This window comes from Pseudopipra pipra, chromosome 6 (assembly GCF_036250125.1).
Source record: "Pseudopipra pipra isolate bDixPip1 chromosome 6, bDixPip1.hap1, whole genome shotgun sequence".
Lineage (NCBI taxonomy): Eukaryota > Metazoa > Chordata > Aves > Passeriformes > Pipridae > Pseudopipra > Pseudopipra pipra.
In genome coordinates, this window is record NC_087554.1 from 49,076,865 (window position 1) to 49,096,047 (window position 19,183).

General features: G+C 37.6%; 1 protein-coding gene across 1 annotated transcript in view; it reads left to right on the forward strand.

The window, feature by feature from the left end:
- The window catches only part of SLC24A4 (solute carrier family 24 member 4), a 98,791-nt gene that overhangs the window by 69,906 nt on the left and 9,702 nt on the right, over positions 1-19,183 (forward strand). Inside the window, exons 11-14 of the mRNA XM_064659013.1 lie at positions 3,389-3,558; positions 5,261-5,405; positions 15,505-15,671; positions 17,828-17,942. Coding sequence (XP_064515083.1) covers positions 3,389-3,558; positions 5,261-5,405; positions 15,505-15,671; positions 17,828-17,942 — 597 coding nt within the window. The remainder of the gene's footprint in view (positions 1-3,388; positions 3,559-5,260; positions 5,406-15,504; positions 15,672-17,827; positions 17,943-19,183) is intronic.

Consider the following 19,183-nt stretch of genomic DNA (forward strand, 5'->3'; position numbering starts at 1 on the left):
GAAGCAAGAAAGCTATTAAAAACTTGAACTCATGAGAATGGTGTCTCCCCTGGCAACTGTCCACAGCAGATTTCTTCCCTAATTTTCCTCCAAGATGCACTGGGACTGCAGTTTCAGTCAGGTTCCCTTTGCCTTCTCCAGCACCACACAAATACATGCTGCATTGGAGGGACCATTGTTCAAAGTGTGAAACCAAACGTGCCTGGCATGAGAGAGGACAGAGGAAGAACAGATTAAGGATTTGGAGTGAGTGGTGGGAGAGAAAGATGGCAGTGTTAGCCTAGTTGCTTTGCAGATGGGTGCTTTATGTGTCAAGAAGCTGTCCTAGAAAACCATCACATGGCTTCCTCTTGCTTCTCTCTCCTGTTGAGGCAAAATATGCCATGACATGTCAGTGTCTCTCTGTTAGTTAACATCTTACAGGATGAGCTGCATCTTTTCCAGCATCAGCTTTCAGAAAGGAGCACTGCTAGTAGCAGGGAGAGAACTAGGGAACTAGAGCTGTCCTCTGCCTTACCTTCAACCAGTGATTAGTAGCTTTCAGGATCCACCTAAAAGCCTCCCTTGGCTTCACCTAGGTATAGGTCTAGCCTTAATCTGATTTTCCACAGGAGAAAAGTCTGATTACTTCCTACAAAGGAACAGTTGCTTTGGGTGTGAGGAACTATCATTCTACCAAGGATAGTTAGTCTTTTGCTCAGGGTGCAGGTAAAAGGTGGGTTCACACACTGCAAAGCTCCTTTATGCTTTTAAGTTTTATTACTTTTAAAACCTTCCTATGGTACAGTATAAAAGCTTCCATCACTCAAGTTTCAGAGAGAAAAAGGAGAGCATTTCACTGTAAGAGAAATTCCATTTCAAGGCTGAGTTCTATACACACAGGTAAAGGTGAAATAGTTGTACTTTGTAAATACTGCTCCTATTTTCAAAGTACAAATATGTACTACCCCTGGCTTTTATTATGTTAACCCAAATTTCCACCAGGTGGCGTGGTTCAATTCCTGCCTGAAACCAGAAACTCTTGGAAAAACGTGGGTTTCTGAGGGCCTGATCAGAACTAAAGTCATCAAGAAGCTTTCTGTTGATTTTGATAGGGAGGGTTGTTGGTGATGAGCCTTTGTAGTGAGCAGAATGTTTAGGTAAGATTTTTGAAAAGAAAAGCTGTTCTCAGTGGATATTTTTACTAAGGATTATCTCAAAGGAGAAGTGGAAAAGGCTTTTCTGTGTTTCATATTTCTTAAAACAAGTTTTAGGTGGAGTCCATACTATATGAGGTTAATGTATATATATATTTATGGGCATAGAGAGTCAGACTGAAAAGCTTTTATGAAAATTATAAAAGCAATGTGCTGCAATTAAGTCAAAATACCTGCAATTACTTATATATATATATTTATTTATTTATTTATTGTGAGGTATTCTATATCAGTTTTTATCATGGTACTTTACTCACTGTTTACTGTTTACTTACAGTTTACTCACTGTTTTCTTAAGAAAACACTCATTGTTTCTAAGAAACAATTTCAGAGTAACTTCAGTGCTTCCATGTTTTTCATGACATTGTAAGATGATGCATTTTGGGTACTTCTTTGGAGAAACTCACTTGAGAGCAGTTAATCTGATGAGACTTTTAATATCTGGCCTTTTTGCCTTACCAGCATTACTGTCAAACATTTCTTTTTCTTTGTTTAACTAAAGCGAATGTTAAGCTGATGTGGTTGAGTCCTCCTCTGTGGGGATTGGTTCCTAGGTAACCTCTTCTGTGGGGATGGATTCCTAGGAAGCATGTCTGGCTATATATACCTTCACAGAAAACTTTAAACTGTAAGAGTCAGTGTAATGGATGTTCTTCTTATTTGTGTCATCAGCTGCAGTACTCAGCAAGGTTAATTTGGTTTAGGTGTTAGGGGGGGAGGATAATTGCTCCTTTACATTTAGCAAATGTAAAATTACTGCTAGTTCTATTCTGCATTACAGACAAGACTACAGAGTGGATTCTTTGAGTAGGTCACATTTCTTTGTGAAATGAAAGACCTCTTTATGACACTTCAGGTGACCCCAGTGTACTCACTGAAAACTCATTTTAGTGAAACAAAGCAAGACACTCAAATGCTGAAGGGTAAAAATTACAGATGTTTATTGGTGATTTAAAAGCTTGCTAGGTTTTTCATGCTGAATCATAATGGAGGATATATTTCTTCAACTTCAGATATGTTAGAGATGCTTGAGACAGCAAAGCCTTTAATGCATGATTTAGGTGCATGCGTGGATCCAATCTTTTTCGTGAAAAACAAAAATGCTTCAACACTGTAACAATGCAAAAGAATAACAATATAGACTACTGTGTGTTTAGAACAGGTCTATTTTAATTCCATTGTTTAAGTTGAATGTTTTCTTAGATTTCCTTTGCTTCCTGACTGGAACCATGCACTAATTATCTTTCACTTCTACCTCCTAAATTCTCTTCCTCTTCTTAATGTAAGTAACAATGCAAAAGGTGAGGGAGAGGGGGAGGCCAAGCTAAGCAAAGCAGAAAGCAAGCAGCAAAGATTTTTTTTTCCTGTACAATATTATATGTAATAATTAATATTTATTACAGTCATATGCATATTTCCTGCCCTGCTTTCTAACACCATATGGGTATGTCTCCTGTCTGCTGAGCCTTGCTCTGCTTTCTGTGTGTAGTCTGTAGCATTTGTGAGAATATTGGTTTGATGTTGAGCTCCTGAAGTCCTTGCATGTGCTTGTGTTGATTCCCAATATAATTTTGTCTCTGTGTGTTCTTAACATGGTGAAACTTGGTTAACCTTGTAATCTTAACCTTGGTATAGGTTCCTTTATATTAACAAAGGCTTCCTTATAGCATACATTTGTTCCTGACAGTTGTTTTTAATCGTTTCAAATCTTGCTATGTTAGAGATATTGGTTAAGATTTCCAGAAGGAGTGAGCACAACATTAGGGACTCCTGGATGTGCAGCAGCTTGAGCCAATGGGATAGCTTTAGAAGTTTCAGGAGTGCTGTCTACACGGTGCAAGTGCTTTTAGAGAAGATGTACAAAACCGTAGTGGGACATAAGCAAAGAAAACTGGCACTTCAGCATGAATGGCTGGGTAAAAACTGTTCCCACTTACCTGAGAGTAGCTTGGTAGAGTACCTTAGTACTCTACCTTAGTAGAGTAAAATCCCTTTCCAGTTTGTGATCTGAACAAAGTGCACAACTGATGAGGAGATTCACCAGGCTGCAGAAACATTACAGTAAAGTCACTCATAAATTCAAGCATTCAGATGACTATTACCCCCTCCTGAGTCTGAAAAGAAGGACTCTGGGTGATGGAAAGCATGGTAAGCTCAATTACACTGCTAACTCTGTCCATTGTGATCATTAGTGAAGGGGACACAGCAGTATGGCAAAAATAGTGTTATGATGGTGGATGAGATCATCTGCTCCAGTCCCCCCAAATACCGGTTCCCTGAAGCTGGCTTACGGATTATGATTACGAATAAGTTTGGACCACGCACCAGAATGAGGATGGCAAGCAGACTCATCATTAATGAGGTAGGTTCATTAAGAAAACAGTAAGTGACCATGAGGCAGAGGGATTACCAAAGAACTGTGCTCCTAGTAATTCTGGAATGTAGATTCTCCCATGTTTCTAGGGGTGGAATAGAGCTGTGTCGCAGCAGATTTGAAGATTGATTCCAAACTGGTGATGCTGCCTGTTTTAATGGGACAGCAGTCAAGAAGGAGGGACTACCTTATCTCCCTAACAGAAGATGTTTATTTTGGGAAGTGTGTGTGTATGTGTGCACATTTGGAATTTATTTGAAGCACAAGAATTGGTTTTGCTCATTACAAAAGTGGTCAGGCTAAGGAAGGATAATGAACAGCGCAACAAAAATTCTGTTAGAACTGCTCTTGTATTAGCAATGCTTCAGGATCACTGCAGAGATTTGCCTGCCTCTTTGATATTCACTGTAGTCCTCAGCTCAAAATAAAAATAGGCCAAAATATTTTCATGAGGGGAATTTGCCCTGGACAGTTTCAGTTCACTCTTACTTGATATATTGTCACCACTGTATACTGCTTGTTCCATATCCTGAAGCTGAAGTGGCAGGACTGGCCAAGTGATGCTGTTCTGAACTTACGTGAAGTACTTGGGGTGAAATTTTTGCCCTGCCAACCTTGGGTTCTATGAGGACAGGATTTTATCCTTTGCTCCTACAATATCAAATATGAGAGGTATTTACTCTGAGAAACAAATTGATTTCAGTAGTTAGGAAGTACAAGCTTTAGCAAGTTTCTAGAATTTGAACATCATAGTAGGGGTCATGTGTCTACCCAGCATAGTGAATACCATTAATATGTTTGTAACAAAAGTCCAGTTTAACAGTGAAAGATTGGTGGTGTTATGGTCAAGAGCAGAAGATCAGACAGGACACATAGTTGTTTTTCATTATAGTGTGTTAATACTGCTTTCAAAATTTTTCTTACATGTTGTGCAGTTACTTTATTTTTCAGGGCATTTCAGAGCACTTTTTAAGAATTTGCAATCATTTGTCATGAAAAGAGAACACTTATCGGCCCTGTATTATCTAATCTAATGAACTAAAAATATTCTTTTTTTTAATAAAAGAACTTACTGTTACATCTCACATTCTCCACTTCATAAGTGGGTATATATACTGATGTTTAAAACCTATCCCTGTAATTGTTGTACTGTCTGTTGGAACCGTAGCAGTCTTACACATGTCTGCAGGGCCAGTTATGAGCTTCAGGAAAGTATATACTGAGACAAGGGCAACAGGGATTAGTCTTGTGTTGGAAATTAAAAGTGGAATGTTTACATTTACCTCAATGAATGGAGATCAGAAGGAGGGAGAACAGTTGGATCTGAGAAGGGGAGTTCCTGGGTAATTAGTCATTCATAAGCCAACTCTAATGGTGCAGAGATTATGGTGCTGTTGCCAGTTTGAGTGGGATTTGTTGAATGAGAAGTGCCACATGGTGTGGAAGAACAAACACTACAACTTCCTCCATCATGGCTTGGAAGACTCCTGCCATTAGTTTTGAGGTGGATGGTCAAAACTAGCCTGATGAAGACAGGTAGGCCACTGACAAGTTTGTTGCTGACTGAAAGGAAAGCTTTGTGAAGAAACTTCATGGCTCATGGGATTGGGGCTGGACAGACAGCAAAACTAAGATTTCACAAAGTAAATGTTTTCCAAACTATGGCAGTTTTGTCTTTGACACTGTGCAGCGTCAGCGGTTAATCCAGTCTGCCAATGGTTCAAGCAAAGCACTTCAGAACAGGAGACAAGAGAACATTGAAAATGGAAACATCCCTGTGGGAAACCAAGAGGAGGAAAATGAACAGGACACTCTAACTCCATTTTCAGTGCCAGGTAAGGCTTACTTTTCCAGGTGTTTGTAGTACCAAAACAGAAGATAATTTAAATGTCAAACACTGGGTTGTAAGAAAAGACAACATATGTGGGGAGAAAGAAGGAAAGAGATTGGTTTGACTGTGTGAAGGCTGGATTTGATGACAGTAAAACTAGGCTGGAGGCTGTGTGGCTAAAAGCAGATCTTAGGAAAGTGTTTTCCAGTCACCATGGACAATAATGGTGGAAGTGCTGAATTGCCAGAGGCTAAGTGAAAGCAGGTAAGGCAGGTTTATATTAAAAAAAACATGCCAGACCAACCCTATGAGCACTGCACTACTAGTAATTTTGAAGTCAACAGTTAATAATGACCTGCTGAAAATGGCTAGGCCAGAGGCAGTTAGGTGTATAAATACATAATAGATTGATTTAGTGACTGTAGGGGAGACTTCTTGAATGAAGAGAAAGAAAGATTTAGGGGGAGAAAGAGTGTTTAAAATTGTTAGAATAGCTAATAATATTCACCTTTTGAATTTTTTTTTAAATTCTGTAAAGGTGTAAAGGTCTCTATATATATATAACCAACCTTCTTATGCTAGTGCCCTTGTCACATTGCAGGTTGACTCTCATCCACATGCATTGGAGATTAGGCAGCAGAGATTAGATCACCCCTCACAGACATGTATCCAGTAGTCCTCTGTCACACAGTTACTGGTTAACACAAATATTGCTTGGCATAAATGAACGTTGCATGCAGTGAAAAAGAAGGGAGAATTTGCCATGTTGTATATTATTCTAATTTCTTACAGATCCCATTGCTTCAGTTGCTATCATTTTAGAAGAGACGTTTGTGCTTGAAAAAACATTGGGGCATACTGTGTGAAGACTAGATGACACTGTATGTTATGTTACTGTATGTTACTGTGCTCCCACAGGAACTTCTTGAAGTCAGCAGTTATGGTTTGGAGTGAAGAATGGAAACAAACTAATTCACTGAAGAGAGGTCCACTAGATGGGCTTCTGATAATTCATGAGATAATGAAAAAACTACTTTTATTGTTTGGTGAAATAAGGGGATCCAAGTCAGCAATTTGCTTGTGCACGTGAACACGGTGTTAATGACAACAGTAATAATAGTAACGGAAACTGTAATAAACACTTTTTAAGAAGCAAAAATGTCTTCCCAAGCCATCCAAAAAAATCAAAGAATCCTAGAATCATTAAGTTTGGAAAAATCCTGTAGGATCATTGAGTCCAACCATTAACCTAACACTGTCAAGTCCACCACTAAGCCGTGTCCCTAAGCACCACATTTGCACTTTTTTTGAACACTTCCAGAGACAGTGATTCCACTACTTCAGCAGGCAGCCTGTTCCAAACCTTGACTATCCTTGCATGTGTTGGCAAAGATTTTTAAACTGAGATGTTTTTAACAAGTTTTTGGATACAAGTTTTGATTAGTGTGGTGCAATCATGCATTTCTTCTCACATTCCAGACAGCTTCTTTATGATTAAAAAATAGATTTCAGAATAGAGCTTCCTAAGTGTGTGACATTCACAATAGATAGAATGCTTTGAACTAAGGAGGGAGTTATGTTATGTCATTGGTCTTCTTTAAATGCAGTTTTTCTGCATTTTTGAGAAAGTCTTTAAAGATAAGTGAGGTGTAAGAGGCCAGAGTGGAACCACTGATGATACAGGTGATACTGAATGGAGCAAAAGTTCAACATGAACTCAAAAGAGTTGTGTAAAAGTGGTAAGGCAATTGTATAAAATCCTCATCGTTACCTTCAGGTTTTGTTACTCCTTTTGTCTGGAGATGATTATCTATTGGTTGGATTCTCATTGCTCAACTCATATACTCGGAGCAAGAATTCTTTTATTTTACCTACAAAAGCACCACTTTAATAAGTTTGGAGAAAATGTGAGGAGCCAGTATCAAACTTTGTTGTTGTTTAAGTACTGTGGGACAATCAGTAGTCTAAAAAAACCCTGACATTTAAAGCTGGCTTTAGGGAAAAGGTAGTTTCCAGACAGTTTCCCAGAATCCTCTCTGGTTTTCTTTGATATCTTTTCAGACCAGGAAGAAGGCACATACATTTTCTAAAGATCAGAAGCTTGTGTATTCTTTCAGTACTATAAAGGGTTCTATGAAAAACAGCCTTTCTCTTTAAAATAGGACTTTCCAATTCAACTGTTTGCAGTGTCCTAAGTAGAAAATTCACTCTAGTATTTTAGGAACTGCAACTGAAGTGGCTATGAATTGGCCCAACCCCTTTTTTAAATGCTGTTTTATAGTCACCTTTTTTAGCCTAGTTTGGAATTTGACTTTCTTCCTTCAAATTGCATATTCTAGATCCTTTTGCAAGAACAACTTGCAAAAGGGTTTTTTTCTGAAACAGAAGTAAATGTAAATGAAGCTTAAAGCACTACATCATCTCTGAGTGATTCCCAGTAATTATTTGCCATCTCCAGGTTTTGCATTTTGTTCTTTTTTATCCTTTGTCAACAGCAGTGCTCAGCAATAATTCTGGGGGCTTTAGCATGCAAAAGCAGAGAATAGTTGTTACATGAAAAGGCCTCAAACTGTTACAGCCCAGATCCCTTTGTCGAACATCTGTAAGGATTCACCCCTAGGGTGTGGTTCAGGCCCATTTTGAAACAGGAAACAACATACAGTTTTTGTGGAAACTGTGTAAGATATCATTCAAACCAGCCTTTGCCTTTGGTTTCTGTGTGGGAAAAAACTTTGTCTTTTTAAAAGAGGAATTTCTTTCTTGACCTAACCTTTAGGCTGTGATGATTATCTTCCAACAGAAAGGCTCATTTGAAGCTTTGCGATTTGATTACTCTACAGTTGTTTGGAAACAGATCCTAAACTTTAAAAAAAACACTCCACACATCAAAATAAAGGAGGATGAAACCGAGCAAGCATATGTTGACAACCAAATCATGTGTTAAAGGCCTTGTATAGCTCCATAGTCCTTTAGAGCCCAGACTCAGAAAAGCACTTCTGTGCAGCTTTTAATGGATGCTTAAATCCCTTCCATTGTCACATGTTCAGCACCCTTTAAAATACTCTATGTTCTCAGCTCCTGCTCATTTCACAGAAATGAAGAACTCCTTCTCTTACAGGATTGGAGCATGGGTGCTTTATATAAGTCATGATGGTGTTAGCTAAAACAGAAATAATAATTCTTACAGCTAAAATGAGATGGCAATAAAAGAGATTAGCAATTCTGCCCATTTTTGTATGGCCAAAATGCAAAGATAACATGTAGGATAGAAGCAAAAAAAAATTAACAGTATCTATGAGAAACATTTAAAATGTTGGTACTTGGTCAAACCAAATGTTTGTCTCACTCAATACTCTGACTCCAACCATGATTTTATGAAGAAGCCTGGGGAAGGACAAGACAGGAAAAGTTGGTGTTCAGCTGTTTTCAGCTCAAGGAAGTTCCTGGACTGGGTGTAAAATTTTAATTTAAAATTCCCTAGTGTATTTCTTCTTTATTAACCTGTCTAATTCATATTGAATCTTTGCAAACATTTAACACCCACAACATCCTTTGGGAAGGTGTTTTATGGTTTTGTGAAGAACCATCTTTTACTTCCTTTGAACCTGACTCCTACTAGCTTCACTTAATGTCTTCTTTTACTGGAAACACAGGGAACAAGGCAAACCTGGAGTACCTCACTTGAACACTCAGGATGCTGTATCTCTTTGTTATATCTCCTATGGAGTTACATGTCCTCCAGGCATGAGCTAGTTCCATGTAGAAACCTTTATAGTTTCTGTTTCCGATGCAGAGTTCTTTTACCTCTCTGCAATGCCCCCATCTTCTCTCAGTGCTCCTTTATACTTTGACCACTAGTGGACCCAGAAGACTTCCTGCTCCTAATGTATTTTAAGTAAGATTTATTGTGACTTTTGATTCTTCACTTTAGTTGTTCCTCAGGCTGCCTTTTTGGCCTGCTTTATGGTGCTTTTGCCAAAGATTGGAAACATGACTTAGGAGGCTTAAGGAGCTAGGAAGAGGGCTTATTTGATGTTGCAAGAGAGTTCTTCTTCCAAGAAGCTAGTTCAGAGTAGGACCTAACTGTAGTATACCAAAATGCTTTTTTAGAAGAGCTTCCTCTTGCCACTGCCTGTGTAATGGGGCATCTGCCTTAGAATTTTAATTCAGATCTCTGTTGTCCTCATTTACTGCACTTTGATTTGCACCATGTTCTTGGAGCTCACAAGTCAGACTCCTGTAGAAAACTAAACTGGAAACAGTGTTCCAGAAGAGCAATAAGTGTACTCCTTGGTGGAGGATGCACTGGATAGATTGGAAGAGAACTCATCAAAGATTGAATTCAGTAACTCATCACCGTATTATGAAAGGGTGAAGAGGAACTTGAGGAAGTCTATAAATTCCAGTTTTCCCTTAAAAAAAAATTGATTAAGTATACAACGAGGTTAAAACATACAAAATAAACCAGGCCAATATCCAACCAAGTTTAACAAGATATGGGGAGTATTTCTGTTCAGTTACATTTTATTTTTGTTGAATGTTGTCCTATGTAAACCTATGGTAACTGTGAAACTAAAGTTTGTTTCTCTGTACTGGAGCAAATTCTTTTTTCTAGACCAGTTTCCACTGTACCGAAAATGTGTATTTAAGAGAAAATTATTGGCATAAATCCAAATATGCTAAGTGTGGTAAAAGCACAGGCTGAAAATAGAGATCTGAGTAGTTTTGGACAGATCTTATGGTCTAGAATTTCGAACTTTTATTCTGGAAAATGAAACTTCTGAGAAGAGTACCAGTAGTTTAAGAAATAGTGTGTTTTGGATGAGGATAAGAAGTAAAACCTTGGTGTTTTCCAGAGGGGGAAAAAAGAGTGTTTCCAAAGATCTGTTGCAGGAGAATTGCAATAAAAGTACTTTAATATATCTGTTGCCCGCTTGGAAGGTTGGCAAAGGTTGGGCCTCCTTGGATACACTTATGTAGCCTTTTTCTAGTCTGGTAGCACAGAGTCTTTTGCCTCCGCAATTCCTAAGGGAAGTTGCAAAGCTGAAATCAACAAGGATTTTCGAAGAAGGTGGAGATTCAGCTGCTGTGTTAATTTTCCTAATTGCAAATTGAAAACCATTTTCTCAGATTTTTTTTTTTAATTGCAACAAAGACATTTTTCAGTGGAAAATAATTCTGATGGAAAATTCACAAGGCATCTGGTTTGTTATATCTGTTTCAGTTGTTTCTATGTTGAGTCCCAATACTTGTGACAAAAATTTATAGTTCTTTCTTCTGTTTTAGATGCTGCACATGACTAGACATGATTTCAGATTGTCTAACTTACATATATTAAAGTTTTCTAATCAGTCTGAACTCTGACAAACAACAGCATTTTCTGGCAGAAGTTTACTTGCTGTCTGGGTTCTTACAAAGCTGCTAGTGTGGAAGCATGTGTGTTACCATTACACATTTTCTGGCCGAGAATTGAATTAATATCGATAATGATACGTGGGTGTAAATACATCTTTGTAGATATAAAGCTTAATTAGGACCAAGATGACAGGTGCTTTAAAATCACTTTTAATTGGTGGAAAAACAGGTTAGGTTTTGTTGGGGTTTTTTTGTTTCTTTGTCTGTTTTTTCTTCTCAAAAAAAGGTAGAGACATTAAAAAAATAAAAAAGGAATTCAAAAATTATGAAGTGGAGCATCAAAAAAATTTGCAGCAATAATATTTCTAGGCAAGCCTGGATGTGCCATTTTTTTCCTCTAAGTTTACTGTTATCAAAACCAAAAAAACCCTAGAAAAAATAGAAAGAAATAGTAGACTCCAGGAAGCCTTTCTCATTTTGTAGGTAGACTTCAATTAGAGAAAACCTTTGCCTTAATTGAGAGATTTATATGAATTCATAAACATACAGTTCTGAAAATCCTTTGTGCCAGTTGGATTCATGCTTTTCAGGGATCTTATTTTTTTTTTTTTCGATCAGTCAGCTAATCACTCCTTTGTGTAAGGAGATGCTTCTTTCACTTGGGAAGGTTTAGGCATGTTCTGAAGTGTGGAGTGGAGGTCTGTGCTTGCCTGCTATGCTTTTAAATGGAAGACTAACTGAAAAGTTATCAAGTTTAACTACCTACAATACCTTAGAGGTGACTCTTGATGGTGTAGTTGCAGACTCCACTCTGTCTAAACTTAAAAGTGTGTTTTCTGTGAAGCTTATTGCCTAGGACATGTGGACTGTCTGCACTATATGCCTTTGGAAGTTTTGTTTCAGACTAGCTCTAGCCTGATCCCATTAGGTTTTGGAGCACTTCTAAGTTTGTGTCTCTGGTTCAGCTTTATAGCAAGGGAATCTTATTGGTGTGCAGCAAGGCTGCTCCATGTTGCAAACTAAAATACAGTAAATTGCAAACCAAAGTACACTAAATGGGGTCAGTCAGTAGCTATCTCAAGAGTACACTTCTGATCTGAAGAGAAACAAAAATGCAGTTTCATACCTTTATACTGAGCTCCTCCCAGCTCTGTGTGAACACAGAATAGGACAGTGTTTTCTTTAGTGCCTTAAGGAAATACTCAGTGCTGTGATGTGTGCTGTTGTCTTTGTTCACCAGGACACTATCTGTATGTAAAAGTAATTATTGTGAGCATAACATCTAGAAAGATGACTAGCCCAGAAATGCTTTGAAAATTAGCAAAGAGCTCTTTGTTGTAGGGCTGTCATTTCATTTTCAGAAACATTGTGATCAAGCTCTTCTGTAATGATACCTCTCTGAAATACTTGGCATACTAGCCTTCCAGGTGTATGTGGAAACAGGAAAAATGGACGTATAAAGCAGTAAAAAGAACTTCATGCCAAAAAATGCTCATCTTTCTGTTTTACAGAAGAGTGAACAGAATATAGACCCGTGTTGCTTTCTATAATAAAACAATATTCTTTCATTATTATTGTGGGAGGTGCAAAATACACCTTTGCTCAGTTATGTGGGTTGCTGTAGGAGCCTTTAGACCCCAGGCTCACAGGAGTGGCTGGTACCACTCTTAAAACAACTGCGCTGAGGTCTCGTAATGGAACAGAACAGTTATGTATCAAATGAGAGATCATTTTCTCCCTTGAAGAAGTACTAGGGAGTACTAGCAACATTGTAAAACAATTTGTCATGAGCTACAAGCGTACTCCACTTTAACAAATTTGTCATTAAATCATTTTAATGATTATTTTAGAGTGAGTGGTCAAAACCAAAACAACAGAACAGCAAAAGAAATAATTTCAAAAGAACAAGAAAAAAATAAAATAAAATTTATGTTTTCAAGCCGTATATTGTTTTTGCATTCATCTAAGCCAGGTAAAATGAATAAAGTCATCAGTTCCCTGAGGAAATAAAGTCTCACTTCATTGAGGTTGCTGCTAAATATACTTAATAAATTCTTAAAATACTGCTAAGTTACCATGTAAGAGCAGACTTCTTTAGCACCGGGTGCCACGGAAGTTTCATGACCCAGAACTGAATAAAATGGCCTGAGGCAGAATCAAGGCCAGATATACTTAAAGCTTTATATAAAAGTTTATAAAAGCAAGCCATGACACAAAAGAGAAGCCAATACAGAATGTGTCAAGTGGGCTGCTTTGGCCATGGTGGTTCAAACCTGTTCCAGGTTCACTGCAAATGGCCATTCAGCTTCTTTGTTAACCCAGCAAAACACAGAATTACATGCAGCTGTTGTTCCCCAAAGTCTCAAGCCTAGCTGCCATGTAATGAACACAAATATCACTTCCACAAACCAGCTAGCTGTAAAAAGTAATTTCAATTCATGATGTGTGGATAAAGCATCACCACTAATAGAGCCAGAAATGGGTGACACACATCCATTGAAACTCAGCAAAGATAATGGAAAGGCAAGTCCTCCTCCACTAGTACTTAGGTTTCCTGGAACTGGACAAACATAGCAATGCCAGGGGTAAGGCACTGTGCAGTCTCAGTAAAGCATTTGTTTGACTAATGCAGGGTACTAGGCAAGATTCCTGACAAGATAAACATTCCCCAGCAGAGGCTGATTGCATTTATTCTCTGTTTGTTCTTCAAGCAATTCTGCTTCTTTTATGTTATTGAAAAGAAAATGGGACTGCCTATGTGTAGCAGCACTGAAGTCAGTTAGATTACACCCACGGAGATCAGAATCGGATCTATAATTTTTCCTCTCAGTCATCCACTGACCTTGTGTTTGGAATTACACACTGAGGAAATTACTGGCCTAGGCCATGCTGACTATGAACCAAGCCTGGCAACTTGAGCAGACAAAGAGTACCAATTAGCTAGCTAGGAGCTTTTAATGATCTAAACTGTAACAAATTAAACAGGAGGAAGTATAAGTTACCATAGGATAGTTCATGGGATATTTACAGCCTTGCTAAGAGAATTAAAGTGAGAAGTGAGCCAAGAAATATCATTTTCTGGACAGAACAGATAGAAGATAACTGTTTAAAAAAAATCTGTGTAGCAGCATATGTAACCAGAGGGAAAAATGTCTTTCCTGTAAAATCTGTAATAACCAGTAGTAGTAGTACCAATAGTACCAATAGTAATCAATTCTAGAACTAGAATTGACCTTAAGAGACTTCGGTGGTTTTATGCGTTAGAAGTTCCACAGCCCCAAGCTACTAAATGGGAATAAAAAGCCAAGCTTAGTCTAAGATTTCCTTGTGGGTTGATGGCATGTCAGAATTCACAAAGAAATCTCCAGTTAAGACATTGATTCATAACTCAAACAAGAAAATCTAGTGCTAGAATATGTAAGACTTCCATTTGAGCTCACCAAGTTAAATTAGACTAGTAAGTAGCCTCATAAATTACAAAAGTATTATTAGTTTAATATTTAATTTCCTTGCATCTGGTGTACATTGGTCCAGAGGACTGATATCAATCTAATCAAATTCACTGACAAAAATTCCCATTACACAAATCCTAAATACCAAAGTCCATTTTGAAAGGAAATTCCTGATAAACTTGATAGGAGCTTTCACTAATTATTAACTGTTCTTTATAATTTAGCTAAATAACTTCACTGGAAGATGCACCTGATAATTTTCTTCAACGTGATCAATTATTTTATTCAAAATGGCATATTTTGCTAGATCTCATGCATAGCATTGTCAGTTAATGATGTAATCCCTACTAACATAATTCTAACACAATGTAAAGAAAACACAAATAAAAATTACCATGATGTTGGCTGTGATACTCTAATTTAGCCTGATAAACAAATTTGTTATCCTACTTGAAGGATACCTCATGAACTATGTAAATAGTAACCCATTTACTTATGGCCCAATTATAAAATAATTCTCTTCTATGTATTAAGATTTATATGCACATTTACAGTACTGTAAATTTAAAAAAAATGAGAAAGTATTTACTTGTCTTCAGTGATGACAGTTCTCTGGTATTTCTCACCAGTTGATTTTGGAGAGCTGTACAAGGAAAGTCACTATATTCAGTTAATTTTTACAGAAAATAAGAGACTATCTCGAGGTGGTGCTGTGTGCAGTTGGAGAGAGTTAACAAGTCTAGATCTCCAGAGTATCAGCTTATTCCAAGTTCTGCCCAAGTGAGAACAGTGAGGCTTGTGAAAAAACTTTGCTGTCTTCATAGCTTGGGTCTGTGCTTCTGTTTTCTGTGAGAGTATTTTCTGTTGCTGCACAGAACATACAAGTTATTTTCACCACTTGGATTTCAATATTCCTTATAAGGTGAGAGGAGTGGGGTTTTTTGGTGGTTTGGTGTTTTTTTTTAAGTTATGGATTAATAGTAATACAGACATTTGAAAGAGCAACAAACCTGACTTAATTTTAGTTTTAAAATCAGCCGTGCTTTTAAATCATTGTAATTCTTTCATGGATTTACATAGACCTTGGCAGGCTTAACTGTAAGATTCTGGATGTTCATGCAGAACTTGGCTGCGAGTGACAAGGACAAGTATAGCTGAAAGGTACACTGGAAAATGAGCTGACACACACAATTGTAAACATCCTACTGGCGTCATCCTCTGTGCTCGAAGAGTGTAACTGGGCTTGGGATAGTCATGGGAAAGCTAAACTGTTTCCTTCCTTTCTTTGTCCTGCAGGTGGAAAAATGAACAAAGTTAAATGGTTTTTGACATGGCCATTGATATTCTTGCTCTTTGCCACCATTCCAAACTGCAGCAAACCACGCTGGGAGAAGTGGTTTATGCTGACGTTCGTCTTATCCACTTTCTGGATTGCCTTGTTCTCCTACTTCATGGTGTGGATGGTAAGTGTATGTAGCAGGACTTCATACTGTATGAAATGGGCATCTCAAAATAGATAATAGATCTCTTGTGCATTTGTTAAAGCAAGGCATGTAGTTGTAGTGCAGTCTCTTCAGCTCATATTCAATTATTATAATTTTAGCTTTCTGCTGCTTTATCCTCCACAAACAATTGGATCTTTACTGTGTAGGGTCCAGTACAGTACAGGAAGGTGCCAGCCTGATTATCAAGACAGTGTGGCTATCCACATCCTATTAGTAAAGGGCATTTAAATGAAAATGTTTAACTCTTAGCAGCTGAGACACTTTTAGAAATTTGGCTACAGGGTTTCATACTGAAACATGCATAAAAGGCAGCTGGATGCAGACTCAGAAGTGGTGTAAAACATCCTGATTAGATTGGAAAGAAAATTCTTAGTGAAGAGTATTATGGTTGCTAGTGTGTTTCCATTTGCCCTGGATCTGTGAGAAACAGTGTGTCAGGTATATATCTATAAATTGTTGTCAATTCAGGAGCATACTTACTTGAAGATTTTAATAAATTCCTATTTTTCCTCCTCACCCTCTTTCAGTCTCTCAAGTTTACCTTTTCAATTAAGAAGAGATGACTAGGAAAGCTCCTCAAATTGATTCTGTGATGGGAAAATGAGCAGTACTTCTGCAATATAAAGCTGAAGATTGGTAGGATGCTGTGAAGAATTCATATGCCCATTTTCCTTTTTCTTTTTAAAGGAATATATGGTGAAGAAACCTTCAGCTGGTTTCATGTTGGAATATATATAGTCTCACATATTGCACTCATAGACACATATATATACGCACACTCTTCTGGTCACGCATATGGACGAATTTTTATTCTTAAACTTCTTAAACCTGCAAAAACTTTTTTGGATGGAGAACATCTCTACTTTCCTGAAATGTGTCAGGCATTTGCAAACTGTTTTATGTTTCTTCTCATGGAAGATTGTGTTTTCTGTATGCTTTTTGCAACTTTCTATATAAGTTTTGCATTGTAAAGCAATCCTCTTAACATAGACTGTTGAAGAAATTCCTATACCAGCCACTCATTCTGCCTGGCATAATGATGCCAGAGCCACACATTTATTTCATATTATATGTCCTTTGCAAGCTCACACTCTGTACCTTGGTTCCATGTGTAGATATCAAAAATGAGAGAGGTGCTCATTAAGGGTGCAACACAGTTTGTTTTAAGAGGCAGATGAACTGCAATACAGTTTGTTCTAAGGGGCAGATGGACTTTAATACCCTGTTACCAGTTGCAGCAGCAGAACGATGCCTACTCCTATTTCTGAGTCTCTGCCCCTGAAGATAAGATTTATCATCAGGTTCCTAAAATATACCTCTTCTTTGGTGAAGAGTCCAGCTCTACTCATGTAAGACACTGGGAAACTTTTTTGAGAAAACAACACAGAGCCTTAAAGACTTCCATCCTTAGCAGTCTCAGCAGGGAGGCAGCTGCCTGTCCCTGATTCAGTCTTCTCAGTCTCACAAGCCTATTTCCTTTTCAGCTGCCTTTTCTTCGTGCTTTTTCAGCCCTCTTTGAATACTCCAACTAAATACAGTTCCCTGTCCTTTCTAAGAATTCTGCAGTCTTCAGTGATTCCCTGAGCTCTTTTAAAGCTGTCTCTGGAGTCTCAGGGGACAGTATAACCAGACATGCTCACTTCAAGATTGTATCAGAAGTCATGCAAGAAATTAGTTTCTTCTTCATGTGTTGAGTTATAATAAATTCTTTATATCTCTGCCCCTGTATTACAATATAAATTGGTTGCAGTCCTTTTGAGAATAGAACCAGTGAGAATCTTTGCCTTTCTTGGGAACAAAGAAATCCCAAACCCACAGACCAGATCACCTGATCTCCTTAAAAGATCAGTATATCATGTTAGAAGCACAGAAAATGGAGTTTTGTTTATTCCAAAAATGTTGAATAATAAGACCCAAGGTCCTTTTCCTTTGCACAGGGTTGTTTTTATGCTGATTATTCCACAAGCATTTGGTTTGCAGAAATAGGTAAGTGTCCTGAGTCTAATCCTGTTAGGGTCCAAACCAGAAATCGAATTTAAGAGTATGGCACAACTGTATTGGAATGAGGAGACTTTCCAGATATGGTAAATTAATCTACTTTCCTCACTGTTCAGGTGACTGTGATTGGATACACCCTTGGGATACCAGATGTGATCATGGGCATTACTTTCCTAGCTGCAGGAACAAGCGTCCCAGACTGCATGGCCAGCTTAATAGTCGCAAGACAAGGTACTGTGTCTGCTGAAGCATAACTGCATTCCTTCATACATGCTTTGTGATTTGCTTCCTCCATATACATAAATTGTCAATTTTATTTTATTTCTTCTTCTTCTTCTTATTATTATTATTATTATTATTTTATTTTTTACTGTGTCAGGGCCTCATTAGAAGCCAAAACACTTTGCTAATTATTGTAAATCAAAAAGTAGTCCTTGTCCTGTTATCTTTTGCTTATTGGGACTGGGCATTCTAGCATTCTAGAAGGTAATTCAACATTAAGATATGCCATGCATGGTATGTATCAGCCAGGGTAAAAACATAAAAGTCATAGACAAAACTAGAATATCAGCTATTAAAAATTACATTGAAGAATATATACTGACAACCACTTGTCCATGTAAAACTTGTACTGATTTGTAGAAGACATCTCAATCCCAGGGAAGTGAAGCAATTTAAGAGGATGTGGCAGAAGTCATGTTGCTCCAGGCATGCTTCTCATCCAAATGCAGACCTCTTTCCCACTTTGACATCTGAATAGCCGTGCTCGATAGAGTTTTAGATAACTGTCTGCTGTATCCTCCTCAACTGTCCATTTGAAATTGTCAGAGGCTTTCTTATGTATCTTTACATTTTGATTAAGTTTCTTTACACTTCCTTTTTTTTACTTGAAAAATACTGGTAGCAGTGTCACCTCCTGTTGATGAAAAACATAAAAGCTGACAACATGATCCCTGGTACAGCAGTAGAATAAGAAAAGGACCTAGTGGTATTCTTTTCCACTGTTTCAATTCCCATAGCCTTTTTTCCTTCCTGATAATGAGATCTGCAGCACACATCGTTGGGCAAAAAAAAGTGTTTTGCAGTGATAAATTAAGTACTCAAAAGCCCTGCCTTTGTAATTTGAGATAGAAGTAGTGCTGTTAAATGTTGCCTGCTTGAAAAGTATTATACATTTAAAATATTTAATTTTCCAGGTCGTATTATTTTTTATGTGCAGGAAAATCTCACAAAAAACCAGTACAAAAAAGTATTCAACATTTTTATGGAACCACCTTTCTACTAAATTAATTTTTCATGTGCATTATTAAACAGATTTTTGTAACATGTTACATTTTTAAATTAACAAACTGCTTCTTTAGATTAGTTCTTCTATTGTATTAGACAAAACTACTGTAGAGATTTTTTCCTCTGAAAGTGAAGGTAAGCACTAGCTTGGCAAAAAGCAGCCTAATTTCCTTAAAGACAGTACA